Genomic DNA, 20,707 nt, shown 5'->3' on the forward strand with positions numbered 1-20,707 from the left:
ACCCGCCTTGCCTCCTGCAAGTTAAGTATAAATATAAATATATGCTCACTAAGAGAGAACAAACATTGCAACTTAATATGCATACTATCTAAACCAAATTTCTCTTTTGGGCTTTTGAAATGCAAACGGTGGGCTTGCTTTCACATTCGCTTATTTATTCAGCCCACAAAAGTTATGGAGTACCTACCAGAGCTAGAATTTTGTTAAGCACCACGGGGGGTACAAAGATGAATAAACCTCGGTCCCTACCCCTCACGAGTTAAGGCCCTGTGGTGGAGACAAACGTCCTTGCAAGTACTTACAATAGAAGCTAAGAATGTAAACACGCGAACGGTAGGGGCTCAGTTCCCGGAAATAGTATGTGGAGGTGGTTTGGAAAATTAGCAAGGTTTTTCAGACAAGTTGGTTTTTAAATGTTTAAAACTTACGGAATTAAAAAAAAAATTGAGGCAAGAGCCACGATCAAGGCACTGAAAACACATGGAGTGGAGAATAATGTCGTGAAGAACAGCGGTCTGATTCGGCTGCAGCTCAGGGTTCCTCAAGGCATGCGGTGGGGGAGATTTAGCGGGGTCTATGCCCAATAGCCCAGGCTGGGATCAGGCAGAAGGAAGCCGAGCTGAGATTTGATTCCCCATCTCTGTTCTTTGATTTAAGCATTTTTTTGGTCCCTTTAAAAAAATTCTCCTCCTGTTTCCTAAAGAGAGTTCTAGCAGTTGGGGGGTGGGGACCATTTCCTAAAGTCAACGCCTAAGTTAAAGGTCTGCAAAGCTGTCCACGGGTGATTTAAATCTCGCACCAGAAAAGGAAACGCGTGAGAAGAGGAGTAGGGGGAACCCACTTAACAACATCATCAACCCCCAAACGACACCAGCCCCTGGCGGGACAAGCCGCCTGCCAGACTTGGGAGCGGGACGCCTGCACCCGCGGGAGCTCCGAGCCCCGCCCGCTCTGGCGGGCAAGGGGGTGAGGAAGAGAGGGAGGTAGGGAGGGAGGGAGGAAGCGCGAGAGGGAGGGAGGAAGAAAGGGAGGGAGGCGGCGTCATGTGATCCGCTTCCCTGCTCCTTTAAGCGTCCACAGGCGGCGGAGCGGCCACAATCACAGCTCCGGGCATTGGGGGAGCCCGAGCCGGCTGCGCCGGGGGAATCCGTGCGGGCGCCTACCGTCCGAGTCCCATCCTCGCCGCGCTCCCGCACCCCTGAAGTTTTGCAGCGCCCAGACAGGAGGCGAGGGAGGAGGGAGCGTGAGAGGAGAGCGAACAAAAAGCACACCCTAAAACATTTATTTCCAAAAGAAAAGAAAAAGGGGGGCGCAAAAATGGCTGGGGCAATTATAGAAAACATGAGCACCAAGAAGCTATGCATTGTTGGTGGGATTCTGCTCGTGTTCCAAATCATCGCCTTTCTGGTGGGAGGCTTGATTGGTAAGTGTGAGAGCTGCAAACTTTTCCCCCTTTCTCTCTTTTCCGGCCCCTTCCCTCTTTGCCTCTCGGGCTACTTGTTACAGTATCACTGTCTTGCTTCTATGATCTAATTAGTCCGGCTATTGTGCTTAAGAAAGCAGAGCTCCATGGGGCTCCGTGGGGCACAATCCAGTCTAGTGGCTAAGAGAAAAGGAGGGGAAAAAGTTTTGGCCTAGTTTCAGTACCCACTTGAAAGGAAGGAAGGGGGTGGCGGGGGTGGGAATCTTAAGCATGGCGACGGATCGCGCGAGGAAGCGCTGGGTTACAAAGTTGATACTGCACCCCCCTCAACCCCCGCTTTTTCCCCGCGTTCCCCCCTTTTTTCTCTCGGTTCCCTCCCATTCAGCTCTGGAGGGCAACGTAATCGACTTTATTAGGAACAACAGAAGAGTCGGGGAACTGCGCCCGGCGCAGACCCGGAGCCCTGTTACAGGGCTGTACTCCTCTCCGGTGTAAACGCATGGGTCGTCTCAGCCAGGGGGTGAGAGTTTGTATTTTGGGTCTCGACCTTCGGCCCTCCGTTTCCTCGCCACAGCCCTATCCAACCCCGCGCTTCGGCAGTCGGAAGGTCCAAGCGGTGGGCAGGGAGGCGGGATGGGGTGGGGTGCGGTCGGAGAAAGTCCTTGGCTGGTCGTGCGGGAAGTTGGAGAGGTCGGAGGGGAACAGCGTTTCCGAACGGTGTTGCTTTTGGCCTCGTGCCCTCTTCGATTCTTCCCTCCCCCACTTCTCAGAGCCCGGAGAGCGAGTGAGTCTGTAGCCCCAGATACTTCTTGGCGTCTTGGAAAGCTCCTCCGCCCCCGCCGGAGTCCCGCGCAGGTGACAGCTCCTCGGGCCCCAGGCTACTGTGCCCGCTCTCGGGTACCTCCCCTGGAGCGCACCGCCCCGACCTCTCGGAGCCAAAGAGGCTTCCAGAGGAAAAAGATGGTCTCGTGGACTTTCTGCTCGAAAAACTCCTCCCGCCCCCTCTCCCTCTGTCTCTCCATCCTTTATCCATCCTTCCGCCTCTCCACACACTGGCGTCCCCTCGAGGTATAGGACATCCCGCACAAACTTCAGCGCCAACTTTGCAGCCGGTGCGGATGGGAGATTTTGCTCCCTTACTTCGTGGATTTGTGAAACTTTGTGGAGTGGGAAGTCCACGGAGAGGCTTTCTCCACACTTCCCTTTGCAAGAGTCAGCGGCGCGGGCGTTGTAGTCGTCCTAGGGATGAGAGCTTGGGCACCCCTGGGTTGTGTGCGTGGGGTTTTGTCTCCAAGACTTGGGTTTGATGGGAACAAACTAAAGGGAGCCGGGTTATGTAAATCACTGGGACATCCAAGCTAATTGTTTAAACAAAGAGTGGGTGAAGCCTCACGGAGCAGAGAAATTTCTGGAAGAGATTGTGTCTTTCTCAATGTAGGTATCCACAACGCGGAAAGGTGTTGAGAGTTTTCCAAGCTTATACTCTCAATTTGAACCGAACAGCTAAGTCTTTTCACTCCTGGAACCCTCACCACCCACCCCCAAACACACACACACACAAGTGCGTGCAAGCGCCCATTGGGTTTTCCTGTTATGCGTTGCTGTTTAGCTACGTGCATTCTCCATGTTTCCTTGTATTGGATTTTTCGAGGCTCTTAATACATTCTCTGCTGGGAGTGCATGGCAGCCTTCCCTGTGCCCTCACAGTGATTATGCAGCAGTTACAATTACACCTCTTGTCTCTCTTGATGAGCAGTTGCAGTTAGATGCCATTGGATCTTGTGTGATTTCAGTGGCAGACCATAATTAAAATTTCTTGCACCTTGTGCTTTCAGAATTAAATTGGCCTATTATCCCTGCCTGACCTTCATCCTCTTTGAGGTTTTTGTACAGGCAGCGAACCATTACACATAGTTCCCGGGTGTTTGTTGGTATATGTTTTGAGTTTTTTTCCCCTCCTAAAGCTGATCTCCTAGCCTTGAAGAGCCCATTGTCCACTGGTCTATGTTTCTTAGGGCACTTCTGGAATTACTATAATTCCTGGAATCTTAATACTGGGGAGGTGGTTCATGGACACTGCTGAGTGACCGTGGGACATTAAAGTTGCAGTAGGATCGGAATCATGGTATGTTCAAAGAGGGGCTTTTCTGGAGTCAGTGGTGCCAGGGGTTGTTTCTCCCTGAGAAGCATAGCGACCGTACTTGGCAACCTTCTCAAAAAGTTAGTGATAGGTTCTAACCGTATGTAGATTCTCTCCAACAAATAAACTGCTTTATTTCCAACTTTCCTTGAAAAAGAGAATGTCCATATATGTAACACTTCTTGGGAAAAATTGTTGTGTAAGTTTACTGTTTAGCTCCCTTCCTCCCTCAGCTGTCACAGCTCTGTCCCCAGTTCTGGCTGGAAGACTAAGAAGATTGGATCCAGCCCATGTTACACACTTTGAACAGTGACTTAGCCTTTTATCTCGTCCGTTTAGAGCAGCGATTTTCAACCTGTGTGCCGTAGCACCCTGGTGTGTCACAAGAATTTTTAAAATATGTAGTACCTGAATATTTAGTCAGGAGCACTGACAACAGCCAACACAATAACTGTCCAGTGTGAACAAATCAAAATTATACTTACTATTTTTGTCAAATTGGCAAAAAAAAAATTTTGGTGTGCCACAGAATTTTAGTAGTTTATGTGTGCCACCAGATGAAAGAAGTTGAAAATTGCTGATTTAGAGAATTTTTCTTTCCTTTTATTTTTTCTTTTCTTTTTTTCCTGTTAAATCTTGGAACTTGGGTATACTACAAAACTCAAACATGGGAAACAAATATCTACAAAAGGTAAGTGATATGTTTTCCCACCAAACTTCTCTAAATTGGAAAGCAGATGAAACCAAGCAAAGAATAGACCTTCAGCAAAGTGGGCAAGTGGGATCAGTAGATGAAGAAGCAGTTTGTAGGCTGGAAAGTTGAAGTAAAGTTCAGAAAATTCCTGTTCTACTCTCCTCAGGGAGAAGACCTCAGTTCCACTGACATGTTAGAAGTAAGGTGTCCTGGGTGGGAAGTATCTTTCTAATACATCTGCAGAGGCCAAGAGAGGAAGTGAAATTTTAGTGTTGAATTGGCCATAGTATATGTTCCTTTCTGATCACTGTTGTCCCAGATGAAAGGAAACATGGCAGACTGGGAAGGGGTGGATCTGAATGGCAAAGCTCCAGATTTTAAGGGTATAAGTACTACACACATGACACAAAGCACAAACAAACACCCCAAACAACAATGACAAACCATGCACCCCAAAGTCACCAGGCCAATCAGTGAACCCACAGGCTTCATTCTCCTCACAGGTAGGTTAATGAGTTTAAGTGTTCTTTCAGTTATAAAATTTCATGAATTTTTTGGTACTTAGTTTTATATGAAACTTAGGCTGGGGTTTGGTTGCAGCCTTCCAGAATTGATGGGGAAATTTTAAACATTAGATGAAAAAGCAAATAGAATTGGGTTTTAATTAGCCAGCTTAAACACTTCCCTGCCCCAATGACCTTCTTAGAACCAAGTTTGTGTGTGTGTGTGTGTGTGTGTGTGTGTGTGCATGTGCTTGTTTTACTTGTTTGTTTTTCTTGTGCTGGTGTCTGTGTCTGTATGCTGCTGAATCTTTAATGATATTTTGGAGAAAGCCTCTGGAAAGCAATATTCTATATGATAGGATTTGGGTTATTTAAAAATTCACTGAATTACACTGTGCTTTTGTGAAAACGTTGAGCCAATATAAAATCTTGCATCTGTTTTCTTATGATTTGAGAAGGTTTCTTAAGTGGCTAGCCTCTTTAGTATTTAGAACTCATTTAAAAATTTAAGAACTCCCTGAAGGAAAATAATTTTTTTAAAGATATTGCTTAATCTTTATCCTCCTTAAAAATAAGGAGGATAGTTTTTTTTAAAAATGAATTTCTGCAGAAAGTTTTTTAAAGAATACATTTCCTTTTATTTCACATTTGGTGCATTTAGTTCCTGAAGACACAGCTGCAGGGGTGCAGTGGGCGGGGAGGAAGCCATGTGCCCTGAAACAAGAGTGCAGCCGACTAAAAATCATGAACTTGAATCCCTGGCCCATTATGTGCAATTTGCTCAGCTTCAAATTAGTCATGTCTGGGGGATATAATGGTTGAAAAAGCAGGTCACTGTTCCCACCTGTTCTAAAACTGTTAAGAGTATGAAGATCAGGACTGGATGAGTAGAAAATTATTGCATTGTTTTAAGTGTACACATAAATGAGAATATTTCAAACTTAAACTACAAATAAGTATCAGCAAATTATCAGTAATTGTTTCTTTAGGAAGGATTGCTCTTTCTTTCATCAGCTCACTCTGAGCAGGTTAATGCTGAGACTGTTATGTGTGGGTGTGTATCAGTTTTCTCAGTTTTTAGATGGACTTAACTACTGCCTTTCAATGGTACAGCCTAAGCTATTGTGCTATTACTGTTTAAATGGGAACTATTGGTGGTCCTGTTGTGGTTTATTCTGTTTTTGTTTCTGTGACTATCATTTATTTAGAAGTTGCAAAATTTTAGGAATTTAAATACAATTACAATTATGCAGTGTATATAAGAGTTTACTTCCCAGTACATTAGGTTTTAAGCTTGTTGTGGTATTTATTATATTTTAGCATATATTAATAATGCAGTACTTTTAATCCTGCAGTGTTTCTGTATCTGGTGAGAATCTTGAAAAGAACTAATTAATTTAGCCTTCAGTAAATGTTAGCCCACATTTTCCTGTGTTTGATTCTCCCTTTTTATTTTGTAAAATGTTTATATCTGACTAAACTATGTTCTTTTTTTCTTTGTTTATTGCTAGAGTATCTACTGTGGTTTGTTAGAGTAGCATGCAACATCAAAAATTTTTATAAAATTTTTTACAATTGAAATTACATTATTTGACTTAAAAAAATGAAACAACCTCCTTGGATATTGCAACAAAATCATGCTTGTGCTAACAATCTCTAATCATGCTTTCATCTAGCTCAGTAAAGCCTGTCTAGCCTTCTCTTGCAACTTTCCCTTTCCCCTGTTAAAGGTGAGAAATATTTCCTTGAGATTATAGAGTAGCTTTGTAAGGTTTTCAAGTCCCCTGCCTGGAACCCATTTCTAGATTCAAAGCCTTTCCTGCCTAGTTGACATTTTGCAATAACTTGGCTTTTAATTAAAAAAAAAAGTCCATGTAGACTGAGGAAAGATTCTTGCCTTATATTCTTCATGAAGGGGTTTCTGTGGAGATTTAGAATTTGAAGTCTGATGAAGGTCCTTATCTTTGAGCTCATGTGTGTCACCTGCCTAGTGCACAAAAATATTTTTAAAAAGATTTTATTGATTTATTTTTAGAGAGAGGGTAAGGGAGGGAGAAAGAGGGAGAGAAACATGGATGTGTGAGAGAAACATTGATCAGTTGCTTGCTGTACACCCCCTACCCGACATTCACCTGCAACCAGGCATGTGCTCTGACTGGGAATTGAACCAGTGACCTTTCAGTTTTGCAGGTGATGCCCAACCCACTGAGCCACGCCAGTCAGGCAAAATATTGATTAGAGCCTACTGTGTGCCCAAAATAGGGCCATATAACAGACTGGTGGTTAGGAAAGAGGGGACTTGAAACCTGAGTAACCTAGGGAAGACAGAGGTTGAAGAGAGCCCCTCTAAATAAATACAAGTTCACCAGCAAAAGATTTCCTGAGATAAGATTTCTAGCATCGAGAGAATTCTCACTTATTTACTGGGAGTTTGAGAACATGTGAAATGAGAAGCACTGTTAATTATAACATTAAATAATTATATTAATATTTCATCTTAAAATAAATATATTAATAAAATAATAACAATGTTCTACATGTGTTAAATGTGTACTCTGTGTCAGATATTATCTCATTTTTTCCATGCAAAATCTAACCAAATTGGTACTGCTGTACCCAGTTAGCATATAAGTAAACTGAGGCACAGAAAAGTCTAGAAGAAGTGTTCAAGATTACCTAACTAGTCAGAGTCAAACGGGGACTCCAATCTGACAATAGAACCAGAATCTCTCAACTATTACGTGATTCTGCCTCCACCTCCCAAAATCTTGACATCAAGGACTGAATAAAAATGGTTTAAATATAGAAAGAGATGGTGAATAACAATAGAAAAGCAACTACTGTCTTATTTTTAAGTCATTGGGTAACATATAAAAAGGAAGAGATATCAAATATTATGATAAATGAAATGGAGTCCAGCCGTACATTGCAAAACATCACCCTTACCAAGGCCAAGGGAGGACACTTTTTGATGTGTCTGCATATGCGAGTCCAACCAATTTCGTGCAAGTTCTAACCAGTCTCCATAATTGTATGAATCACCGACTGCCTGAGCAGCCAAGTTCATTAACCATAATGTGTTTGAGTTCTGCTACTTTAAGGAAGATTACTCGATTTTGTTTTTTCTAGTTAGTGGTTTTAATCTACTTATGCAGTTATGTAAGTCTGGACTTCAAAGGAAGAGGAGAGAAGGAGTCAGCTGAGGTTGGAGAGGATATTAGAGGTTGTGAATTGGCAGGGACGGTAGAGCAATCGAAAGAAGAGCCTCCCACTGAAAACTGAAAGTTCTGTTCCCCATAGGATAATTTTTGTTTATATTCACACCCATGCATAATAATGAGGGCATTTCAAACCAGAGGCTTCCATGCTGACACCATGAACAGGTACATTTTGTTCTTTGGAAAAAATGCTGATAGAATTTTTCTTTTGAAAGATTTGTTGTCCTCAATTTTGACAGAAACTCTTGAGAGATGATGGCAGATAGGGAGCATCAAGACATGAAGTGATCACGTCTGTTCCATTTTAGGTCTTTGTCTTCTCTGAGCTGTAGTAATGGCGGTCTAGCAGACAAATGAGGCAGACAGGGACAGTTCCCAGAGAAAGCGTCTGGATGGGTTTGGAGATGGGAGTAGAGAAGAGGAGCTTGAGGTGTTCAAGTTCTCAAAGGATTGCTAAATAATAGAAATGAGCAACTCATGTTTTAGAATACAGAAATACTAAGATTCTTTAGCCTTTTACTGCTCTTTCTCCCACCCCCCACACCTCTTTTGTAGAGCAAGAGCAATAATCAGATTGTCATCCAACCAAGTAGTGAAAGATCTGGCTTATTATGGTTTGCTGCTGTTTGAGGATCTACTTAATGACTATGGAAAGCAATTCATGTATATTGACTTATTTAATAATCATAATGAATCTTGAGGCTCATTGGAGGAACTTTTCAGAGGTTACAGATATATATAGTAAATAAGAGGGCTGGCACTCAAGTCCGTGTTCCTTGACTGAATCCTGAGCCACGGTCTTAAGTCTAATGCCACTGTCCTCCTATTGTCTGTTCAGTTTCCATGGGGACAAAGGGTGGAGTGTGATGAACCTAATTCTACACAGATGCAATGGAAGATGAAAGCTGTCACCCCTTTTTCTACTTCAACCCTTTTCCCAAACCTTATACTCTCATCACTGACTGGGTACTAATCACGGACCTAGTTAACTCCTAAACAAATTATCCCAATTTCAATACATATTAACCTCTTACGCTAACCATTGTAAATGCTGACCAGTGTTGGGGGCTGAACCTGAGAAAACTGTACCCCAGATACCCCTAAAAAGAAATTACACACAGCAAAGATTGACTGAGAATTGTACTTGAAAATGTGTCAGAATTACTGGTCTGTGAATGCTCCCTGGATTTCGCATACACAATAGGTCTTGAATATAGTCGTTGAATGCAAGAGAGGAACATGGTGTGGAGAAGGGAGATGGGAGTAGAATATGGACTCAGGAAAGAAAAGCTAAGCCCCTTTTTAAACATATGAAACCATATCTCTGGGATACAGCTTGTATCTGGATTTCCAAAACCTACCTCCTAGGTCACTCCTACCCCCATCTACTATGCCTATTGAAATCCTGGCCTTCAAGTACAATTTTCTTCTTTCTCTTTGTCTTTCCTACTTCATTCTTTTAATATTCCCTGATAAAGGGGTGTTCTTTCTCCACTGGCCCACAGGAATTATAAATTTTTCTTCAACTTCTGGTTAATTCCCTGGGTTAACTTGGAGGCTTTATCCACAAAAAGCATTTCCAAGAAAACAGGTAATCAGAAGAAGAGGCCAAATTATTATATTTGTTTTGGCAAGGCATTATGGTTTTTCTTTAGAAAGAAGGTAATGGGCCTGTAAATGAATTGCTTGGGTATTTAAAACCCCAGATTAGTAAGACTTAGCTCATGAGAGCTGGCTGGGGGACAGTTAACTGCTGCCTTAGTCCTGACTGAGCCCCTCCCAGAGGGAGAGCTCCTGGTCCCAAGGCAGCATCACTCAGTGGGCAGAATCTTGGCTCTCATTCTGTGAATGACTTGTCTCGGTGGTCTCTGATAAGTCACAAATGCTCCTTGGCTCCCAACCTCAGCTGTGACGTGGGACAGAGCCCTCTTACATCATGGATGATAGTTTCGAGGACCTTGAAGACGTTGTGCCCATTGGGGTACCTCATTGAACCAGGCCCACTGGAGATGCAATGCCCAGAGGACTCCTTTCTGAAACTATCTGATTAACTCCCTAGCCATCTCTGCTACTTTTCTTTCTCTGTCCCACTCTGTCCTTATATATGGAGGAAATTCAATCATGATGCTGTTTATTTCCTATTCTTCTTCTTCCTTGAGTCACCACCACTTTGTCAAAAACCTCCAGATTCATGGACCTATTGAGGATGAAGGAATGGGATTGACCCAAAGCATTAGTTTCAGTTTGAAAGTACAAAACAGGTCATTCCATTCTGCTTCCTAACATTACTTTCTATGCTGTAGCCAGATGTCTCATAATAAGCCTTCCCCGAACAGTAGATATGATTGCAGAAAACTAGTAAATAAGAACAAAGTCTAAATCATTCTCCTAAGCCTGCACATTTTGCCCCAAAGAGAACCCCTCATGCCTTTACTCAAGGTCTATCTGTTATTTTTGTGTTATACACAGTAATTAATTAATTTTTAGAGATAGAGGGGGAGGGAGAAGGAGGGGGAGAGAAACATCGACCTGCAGGAGAAACATCGACCTGCAGCCTAGGCATGTGCCCTGACTGGGAATCAAACTGAGCACATTTCTCTTTGCAGGATGACACTGAACCAACTGAGCCACATCAACCAGGGTGCATTATACACAATTTTAATAGAGCTTGGTTATGCCATTTCTAAGTCTACAACAGTTGAGGCAATTTGCCACAGAAACTCTGGCAGTAGAGAGATGTAGGAGTGTAGTTACCTGAGGGCAAAGGGAGAGAGGGAAGGATGCCCAGGAGCCTGGGGTCTCTGTGGTACAGGCAGGTCACTTCACACCTCTGTAGCCCCGCTGGCAGCATCACTACATTATAGGCTGATGTGATGATTGATTATTCTCCAAAGTGGGCTTATTACTAGCCATGAATGTAGCTTTTTGGGTAAATGTATCCACACACTTTGGTGTGGTTTGGCCTAAATGGAAGCAGTGGAGCTTGTCCCTATGAAAGTGTAAAAATAAAAGGGCCTTGGAGACTGTCTTGTCCTACCTCCTTTGAGGAGGAATCAGAGTCCTGGGAAAAGGAAGGGGCTCAGTTTACAGAATTAGAGGCAGAACCAAGGCTTGGATTCATGTTCTAATGCCATTCAGCCCTCCAAATATGTATCTCCTTCTGAGCTTCAGCATGAAGACTGTTTGATTTCTGTCCAAACTCAAGAAAATTTCCCACTTGTAGTTCTTTTTTTCAGGGCAAGGGGAAGGGAGGGAGAAAGAGAGGGAGAGAAACATCACTGTGTGGCTGCCTCTTGTGTGCCCCCTACTGGGGACCTGGCCTGCAACCCAGGCATGTGCCCTGCCCAGGAATTGAATCCATGACCCTCTGGTTTTTGGGCCGGCACATAATCCACTGAGCCACACCAGCCAGAGTGCCATTTATAGTTCTTACAGCTTTATTAACTTTTCTGTCACTTGAAAATAAAATAGTAATAACTTTAATATCTTTACCTTCTTGCTTTTGTTTACTTAATATTCTTAGCTAATCTCTTATGGAACAATATAATCATACACAGTGTTATGCTGTTCTATGTGGATTTTAGAGTATACTACAGAATTAAAAAAACAAAACTAAATTCCTTGCTTGCTTGCTGAGGGCGTGGTACATTCCCTTCCTGTTGGTTGAGAAAATGTTGTAAATTTAAAATTTAAAAAGGAAATATCCCATGACTGTGGTCCTTAGCAATCCAACCAAAGACCCATCTTCATGGCTAGTTTTAAGACTCTATCAATCAGAGGCTCCTTTGACTAAAATTCTGTGACTAACATACGTGCTTCCAGGGGATGTTTGTGGCAAGCATAATTCTGAAATTGTAGTGAGTTTAGGGGAAGTGGCATGGCATATATTTTTTTGGTCTGTTTTACATACAAAAGGAACAACAAAATTGTTCAACCTTCCTTTCTACCATTTCTTCACTCTGAGGATAATTGCAAACAGAACATTCAAATTGCAAAAATAGGACTTAAAATGTTGAGGGCTCCATACCACTGTGACTGATGGGCATATTTTTGTGATTCCAGAGGTGCAAGTATTACACTGTAAATTCTTCCTCTTCCTTTTCTTTGTTGAAATTACACAGAGTCACAAGGCACTATGCTTTTCTGCATCCTCTGATTTAGCCCTAATAAATTCTGACTTTTAAGTGTCTATTTAACAACCTTGTCTTCAGGTGATCACAGCCAGAAAGTTGGGTTTCATATTTATTAAATCTAGCCCTCTGTTAGGGCAAGTAGGTCTTTTGGAGGCCCTCTTCCTTTTACTTTGGGTTCTTGTATATCCTGTCTGCCCTCTGTTGAATTGTGACTTGCCTGAGAACAGAATGCCTCAAATGTAGGAAGAATACATCCCCACATTCCTTTCTTTTCTCTGTTCTGTTGAGCTAGTCCTGACTTGTGTGAAAAGGGCTCTAACTTTAGTTCCTGTTTGGTATCACTTATAGGACACACCTCTACTTAGAAATGATCAGCTTGTTCATAATTGTGGGGTAAGGTGGGGTGGAGTGGGGAGGCACTTGGCTGTGACAGGCAACTCTGCACTTCAAGCATCATTTTAGTCCTACCTTTCCTCCAAATTTTACAGGATTTGCAGGTCCATCGGAGAGCCAGCATTAAATCTCCAGGACCATTCTTTGAGCATGCCTGAACAGAACAGAGTTTTGTTCTGAGAGAACATGGTATTTATGGATAACAGTTGATGAAAGTGAAAGAAATAGGATAATTTGTACATTCCTAAGATTTTTAAACTAAAAGGATACTAAGTTCACCTTTCAATTAACATTTGTTTCCTTTTTATTTTTTTTACCAACATCAGAAGAATTCCCCCATTCCCCTAACCAACCCAACTATGAAAAAGAGAGAAAATACTTTGGGAGTAGAATGAGCAGCTGTATGTTTGGCATTTAAACAAAAACAACATTAATGTATATTTGAGGCCATAATATTTCTGGGTTAGGACTTGGGTTGGGCATTGATACCAGTTCCGTCCATTAATCCTCTATGTGCCTCACTTTAGAATAAACACTCCTGCTCTGGCCACTGTGTGTGGCTTGGTTGGAGTGGGGGCACGTACAAGAAGGCAGCCAGTCTGTTTCTCTTTCCCATAGATGTTTCTCTCCCTCCCACCCTCTCTCCCCCTTCCTTTCTCTCTGAAAGCAATTAAAAAAAAAATATCCGAAGGTGGGGGGGGGGGGGAATGCAGTAACACTCCTGGCTAAGCACAACTGCTACAGTATTTTGAAAGTGGCCCTTGGCCCTGGCTCGTGTGGCTCAGTGGATTGAGTACCTGCCTGCAAACCAAAGGGTTGCCAGTTCAATTTCCAGTCCGGGCACATGCCTGGGTTGTGGGCCAGGTCCCCAGTTTTGGGGACGGGAGAGGTAACTGATCTATGTATCTCTCACACATCGATGTTTCTTTCCCTCTCTTTCTCCTTTCCTTCCCCTTGCTCCGAAAATAAATTAATTAATTTAAAAAAAAAAAAGAAATTTGCCCTTGATGTCTTGGCCTTCTCATAGGATTCATAGGAAATAGCCATTCTACAAAACAACATGGTCCTGGCTGGAGGATTTCCATATTATGTTTCTGTTCAACAAAAAACTTACTAATCCTTCCATCCAAAGCAGATCTCATACTGACCATTTTCTAACATGTGGTTTTATGATGATCAGTGGATATGATCTGGTTCGTTATCACATTTGCTTTGTAACCTGGACTACCACTCACATACTCTGAACCTCAGTCTCCTCATCTAAAGATTTCTCCTTCACAGGGACGTTATTGGGTTTCAGTGAGAGCATGTAAGTTACTTGAGCATGCATGTTAGATCAATTATATATCAGCCATTTTCCTGAACTAGAAGTTGTCACTAATTAACTTTTTAAAGTTTGGTGGGGTTTTTTGTTTTGTTTTGTTTTTTGATCATCCTTTCTCTGGTTAGGCCTGTGTTCAAAAAGCAGGTCACTTATACCTTTGGTGAATGAGAGTGATTAACTTACTTTTTGATCTGGTTAACGATAGTTTTCACCAAGGTTTAATTTGAATCTTAAATTTTGCCTTTTAAATTGCTGGGCCAGTATTCATGGCTCTTTATAGCATAGATAAACCCAGGGAGCAAAGCTTATAAATGGATATAACTCAGTTTGTAGAAGAGCTATACCCCATCCGTGCATACTGCAGAGCGAATCCCAATTGTTCTTCTGTTTCACATTATAAAATTGAAGTCATTGTCCATGGGGAAATTATTTTGCTTCTAGATAATCATATAAGTGGCAAAGACCTTTCAAAGTCAAGATTCAAGGGAAAAAGGGATCTTCTCATAAAATATTAACTACTTCTAAAATATTAACTAAAAATATAGTGCTCTATTGTAAGAAATTATAAACAAAAAATAAAAATGAAAGCATAGCCCCTATAAAACTGTAAGCTACATGAGAGCAAGGCTGGCCTAATTTGCTCAGCTTTATCTCCAATGGTTACCATGGGGTAGTGCAGTGTAGGTGCCCAGTGATACTTGCTGAAGAAACAGATGGGTGCCTTGCATTTTGGACCTATTGCAGAGGTAGCTGGCATGCTTCAGTGGTAAGGTCTGTCTTTAAGATTTGTAATACTGTATTCCTGGCTACTCTTTTATAATTTAAATGAAAGGAGATTTCTTATTATTTACTTGAACTTAAAAGATTGTGTCACCTTTATGGTTTTCATGCTTAGATTTATAAAAACATATGCTTTTTGGAGCTAGAGGGACCTTGTTCTATTGTATTGTGAACCCCAAGGCCCAGAGAAATCACCGTAAGAGAATAAGGTTAGAATGAAGAAGTTTCCTGACAACTAATGGAGTGTTTCATTACCTGGGCCTACTGTCACGCTGATTACTATCATGTCTGCTCTAGTACTTGGTCTATACTTAGCCATAAAAGCAGACAATTGACAGTGACTTGTTATCCATACTGGCTGGGAGGAAGGGAACATAGACTAGTTACATGTATTCCCAGATTTGAGTATTCAAGTGAGAATGTTGACAGACAATGGAAATTTTGTGATTTGTTGTTTTTGAGAAGTAAATGTGTTTCCTTCTCCCTCATGTGGGCTGTTTTTAGGGGATCTTTAAAGACCACTTAGTTTGCTTCATTTTCTATATACTTTTGAAGATAGACTCTTTGTCTTTCAAGTTTCCCCTCTTAATAGTTTTGCAGGTGTATCAACAGTTCTTTGTGGCAATCACTAACGTGTTTATGATGCCAGCTTTTATAACTGCCCTTGACAAGAAAGCGTATTGCATTCAAATAACCACTCACCTCTGCATTCCATTGTGTTCAGCTTGTGCGTCTGGAGGGCGGGAATGGATTCGTCCACACATTCTTTCAGGTTTCTGAACAGTACTGAAACAGGTTGTGCAGAATACCTGCAGGTAAACCTGGGCCTGGAACGTGCTATTGGAGCCACATGGAGATATGTGACAGAGATTTAAGAAGCAAATGTAAGATGAAAGACAAAGAAGCAAAAGCCAAGGAGACAGTCACCCAAAAGCTGGACTTGGGCTTCTCTTAGCCAGACCTTCGAGCTAGAGGTGGGAGTGTTGAGGGGTTAGGGGTGGGGGACACAGAACTGACACAGAGTAAGGGGAGGGGGAGGTAGTGGTGTTGGAGAGAAGACAGGGGCTTGAAAGAAAGGTGACAAGAATTCCTCCTTAGCTGGGTCAACATGTCACCATGCACTCTGTCCCTCCCTCCCTCTAAAATAATGACTTTTTCTTTTTGTATGGACCAATCTACTGCTCTAAATCCTGAATAAAACTCCACTGGAAATGGGAGTTTGCTATTCTAAATCTAACAAGAGCTTTAGGGTCAGAAGGACTGGATACAAATCTTGGCACTATCACTTGCTGGCTGTGTGACCTTGAACAAATTACTTAATCTTAGAGCCTGAGTTTCCTGCACTCTCAAATGGGTAAAATGGTAGTAGTAATGCTGCAAGGATTAAGTGACATTTTATATGAAAAGATTAGATAAGTTACAGTGCCTGGCAAATAATAAACACTTAGAATAGGCTAGGTACTATTTTATTATTAGTCTTTTTCTTTTTTTCACTGCTTTTAGAGAGAGGAAGGCAGAGAGAGAAAAAACATCGGCTGGTTGCCTCTGCATGCCCCCAGACTGGAGATTGGACAGGGATGATGCTCCAGCCAACTGAGCCAACCAGCCAGGGCTAGTCTTACTCTTTTAACCCAGGAATGAGTTCTTGGAGCTAAATCACCAGAGAGAGCCCTCTGGGAGCCTGACATAAAAGTTTTTGTGCCTGCTCTGAATCTGGCCATAATGGTTCAGAGAGTTGTAGATGGTTCTAGAATGAGGTTTAGATTGCTTGTGTGAATTTAAAATCTATTAACTAGAAACATGTATTTTTGTTCCACCCCACTTTTTATTTATGTTTTTGAACAGAATACAATGATGTTAAAAAAATCAAAAACAAAGAAAACAATTGTCCTGAAATCCATCATTTTAATACAACAATTCTGTGTTAGTTTTTTATTTTTTTGCCTTCTGTGACTGAATAGCTCCAACTTTATATAAAAGAAATGTAAAAACCTAGTAAGCAGAAGCTCAGAAGTTTGTTGTTTATGCCTCTGCCACTGTATATTTATTTTGGAAATTCAACAGTCCGTTCCTCATATCCTTCTTCTAAACTCTTCTCTATTACTTAAATCAAGTTGCTTGTTGAACCATTGAACCATGGGAAATTCATTTTCAAAATCTGCTTAATTGCTGTGAGGCTTTTAATTTGTTCTGGATGATGGTGCTAATGTCTGGGAACTGGGACTGAAGCCCTCCAAAGTTGTTAATTCAATCAGCTGCTGTGCCCTTGCCATGCCTAATGAAGGGTGGGGGCCGGGGCGGGGGGGCAGGGGGCTCCAGATTCTTCTCACAAAGAGGCCGGAGCTCTCCTGAACACCTTGTCAAAGATGAATAAGAGGGGCCCCACAGTTAGGTCGAACACTTGGGGCAAATTACCAGGGTGTCAGCCCATGTTATCCAAAGCCCTGGGTTGTGCTTCCCAAAATAATTATTCAGTGGGTTTTATGTAGGACCCCAGAGTTTTAAGGCATGGGTTTTTTGTGCATGTTGTTCACACCTGATAATCTGCAAAATTCTTTAATTACTGAGGTTCTGTTGTGGCTCTGTCTATAATCTGTAAGATCATAAATATTACCCTCAGACTATTGATATTCCCATTAACCACTGAAGTTTTCCGTGGCGAGACTGGTGAAAGCTTGCTCTGTCCTCATGATAAATTAGCTTGTTTATTCCTCTTCTGCTTATTTCTATCCTGCTGTTGGTTAGTGTAATGAAGCAGAAATCCATTGTGTATGTTCACTGGGTAGCGATCCTCTGGCACCAAAGGGGGTAATTGAGTAGAAAGGCAGAATGCTGTTGGTGCATGGGAGAAGTTAACACCACATGAGGTCACCAGGCTTCAAGCTTTAATCAATGTGGACACAATGCAATTGAGATTTTGAAAAAGGGTTTGTTTATAGTGTAAGAGTAAGGGTCAGTAGTTAATTTGAAATGCTGTAGGTGTGTTTTCCTTGAACCAAGAAGGTGTAGAGCATGTGTCATAGAGGATTGTAAATATCCTCCAGGGAAGGATGTAATTGGGGTGGGGGTTTAAAAAGAAGGGCATTTAGGAACTTAAATGTACTTATTATTGATCCATCCATGTTTTACTTAAACTTTACCATTCTTTAAAATGAGAGACTGTAGAAGAAACACAATGTGAGTCCATAGCATAGAAGCACAGCCCTACCAAGAACCAACTTTTTTTAAAGCAATGATTTCCTTTCAGAAGATCATTGAACTGCTATAAAATATTCCTACTAGTAGAACTGTGTGCTAATTCTAAAGGAATTCTCACTTTCAGGAGTTTGCATCTTCTAGGATTTTTAATTACTGTGGTTTTAATGGGATAATATGAAAACCATGAACCCCTGTACTTGTTCATGCTGCTGCCCTTTTTCGTTTCAAGCTCCAGTCTATACCAGGCATCTCTGCCTGCTCTTTGGAATTCTTTTGGCCTCCCCCTCTTATTTAATTACCTGTGTCTCAATAGCTGGGAACACCATAAGCACTCTTTGGCCAATTTGAAAGTAGAGAGGGCCTGTCCTCTTGTTGCAGGGAAACTTTACAGACCAACATGTGATTTTTCAGAAATGACTCCAGGAAAAGAACATGAAGGCTATGTACAGCCAGAGGCTCTCAGTTGATTTTTTGAGTGTATGTTAAATCTAGATGATGAATTCCTCACACTTGTGTAGTGCTTTTACCCTGCTCCAAATCACTTTCATATAAATCATCTTATTTAACATCACTAACAACAATACTCTGAGAGAGGCTGGTCCACTAGGCATATTCACATTTTAAAGTTATGGAAACAGAAATGGAGGATAGCTGTGTTTGTGGTTAGTTTTGTTTGAGAAGATGATTGATTTGTTTGTGGAGGGAATTACTCTGGGGATTTGAAGATTAATTGCTATAAGATGACAGCATGAAGAATAGGAAAAAAGGCTTTGTTTTTTTTAAATATAGAGAATTATTTACTACGGAAGTCACTTCATATTAACAAACATTACTTTTTGAGCTGCCTTCTAGGGCAACAAAATGCCATCTGAGGTCGATTTTTTTCACCGTCCCCATGTAACACTCAGTTGCTCCCATGAACAGTTGTTAAATATGTAAAGAATATCTCTTTGAAGGAACAGCCTGAGGGTGTCCAGATGTTTCGTTCTTTTCCTGGGCAGAATCTGGGTCTTTAGAACCCCGAGGTAAATGTGAAGGAAGGAGCCAGTGAGAGCCTAGAGGAGGCAAGGGAAACTAATTTACTAGTGCTAGCTGGTGAATGATGCTGTGGCATGGTGACCCACAATGTTAACTCTTCTGCGGTGTGCTCTTCTCCCTTACTTAAGTCATGCCAATAAATATGCATCGAAAGGTGATTTTTGGTGTTGGTATGATGGCACATAGAATGGGTCATTTAATTTTGGTACATCCAATCTCCTCTTGGTGGGCATTGGTGATATTTCTAGTTTGGGGGCTGTGTAATAGCCATTCTGGGAAAACCCTGTTTGTAATGAAATTCATACAATACCCTTTGTATTGTATGAATTCATACAATACAAAGGGTATTTGTATTCATACAAATACCCTTTCATACCCTTAATTATTCCCTTAGCAATTTCACTTCTGTGAATTTAGATTAGGTCGAAAGGCATCCCATGTTTAAATATTTGGATAATAATTGCAAACTTTCCCATCAGATCAGTGATAACCACCAAATACCCCACTCATCAAGTCTGGAAGTGTTCATTTCTCTGCATCTGGGCCAATGCAAAGCATTATTTTTAATTTTTGCCAATGCGTCAAGAATATCCTTTTCTCTCTTTTTAAAATGTTATTTATTTATTTTTAGAGAGAGGGTAAGGGAGAGAGAAAGAAACATCTTTCTCCCAAAAGAGAGAGAAAGAAACATCTATCAGTCTTATAAGGCTCCAACTGGACACCTGGTCTACAACTCAGGCATGTGCCCTCTCTGGAAATCAAACCGATGATCTTTAGTCTAAGGGATGATGCCCAACCCACTGAGCCACACCAGTCAGGGCTCCTTTTCTTATAATTCACATTTGTTTACTAGTGAGGGTGAACCTATCTAAATTTTTTTTAAATGCCTGAGAACATTATTTATTTATTTAGAGATAGAGGAAGGGGGAGAGAGAGAAGCATTGACTGGTTGCCTCCCAGATGCACCCAGACAGGCCCAGATCACGGACTGAATCCGCAACCTAGGTATATGCCCTGACTGGAATTGAACCCCAGTTATGGTTATGGAATTGAATCTCGGTTATGGGACGATGCTCCAAGTAAATGAGCCACATCAGCCAAGGCAAGTGTAAGCCTATTTTCATATGATTCCTAGCTGTTTATATTCTTTCATGATTTGCCTGGTTGTTTCCTTCCTTTAGTATACTGCTTTCAAAGTTGACTGCCCCTATAGTATACTTCTTAGCGATTAGGGAAAGAGGGAAGACTTACTGGGAGGATGGTCCAGCCAAATTCTATTGATAGAAAGACCCTGAGTTTCCTCTGTGACATTTCTCTTGTCTCTGTCTCAGTCCATGTGGTTTAAGAGAATCCTCACCTCTGACACCAATGATAGGCATGTGACTGAGCATGCAGTGGACATGTTAGTCTAATCAGAGTAAATTCTGAAGCTTGTGTGGAGGCTATCAGGAAGAAGTGTCCTCTATTTTTCTTACTGCACTTAAACCCTGATAATACGAGCCTGGTATTGCTGGAAGCCTTCCAAGAAAGTTTGATAATGAAGCTAATCAAACATAAGGTAGAATTCAGTGACTGTAAAGAAGTGAGATCTATTGACATAATTTGATCTTTCAAAATAACCCCTATCTAAAGACGGCTCTGTTGCTGGACATTTTTCAGCTTCCCCTTGCTAAGTGATTGATTAATTTTTGCTCAAGCAACTTTGAGCATAATTTCTCTTGCAACCAAGAAATATCTGACTGATGCACTTGTTACTGTGTCTTTGGTTTAAAGACAGGCTGATGGAGACTACTAATATATTGCAGGTATATTTGGAGAGTTTGCTCAGGTTTGATGGAATAGGTCTTCTGTAACAGTTAAAAT

The 20,707-nt window shown here is 41.6% G+C and overlaps 1 protein-coding gene across 3 annotated transcripts in view; it reads left to right on the plus strand.

Moving 5' to 3' along the window:
- Positions 1-1,047: 1,047 nt before the first annotated feature.
- The window catches only part of WLS (Wnt ligand secretion mediator), a 110,930-nt gene continuing 91,270 nt past the window's right edge, over positions 1,048-20,707 (plus strand). Inside the window, exon 1 of one of the 3 annotated variants that reach the window (XM_045835506.1) lies at positions 1,048-1,423. In XM_045835506.1, the coding sequence (XP_045691462.1) occupies positions 1,318-1,423 (106 nt within the window). In that variant the 5' untranslated portion in view covers positions 1,048-1,317. The remainder of the gene's footprint in view (positions 1,424-20,707) is intronic. The other 2 variants (XM_045835505.1, XM_045835504.1) reach the window with 2 other exon arrangements.

Source organism: Phyllostomus hastatus, unplaced genomic scaffold (genome assembly GCF_019186645.2).
Source record: "Phyllostomus hastatus isolate PE091 unplaced genomic scaffold, TTU_PhHast_1.1 phas_contig_209, whole genome shotgun sequence".
Taxonomy (NCBI): domain Eukaryota; kingdom Metazoa; phylum Chordata; class Mammalia; order Chiroptera; family Phyllostomidae; genus Phyllostomus; species Phyllostomus hastatus.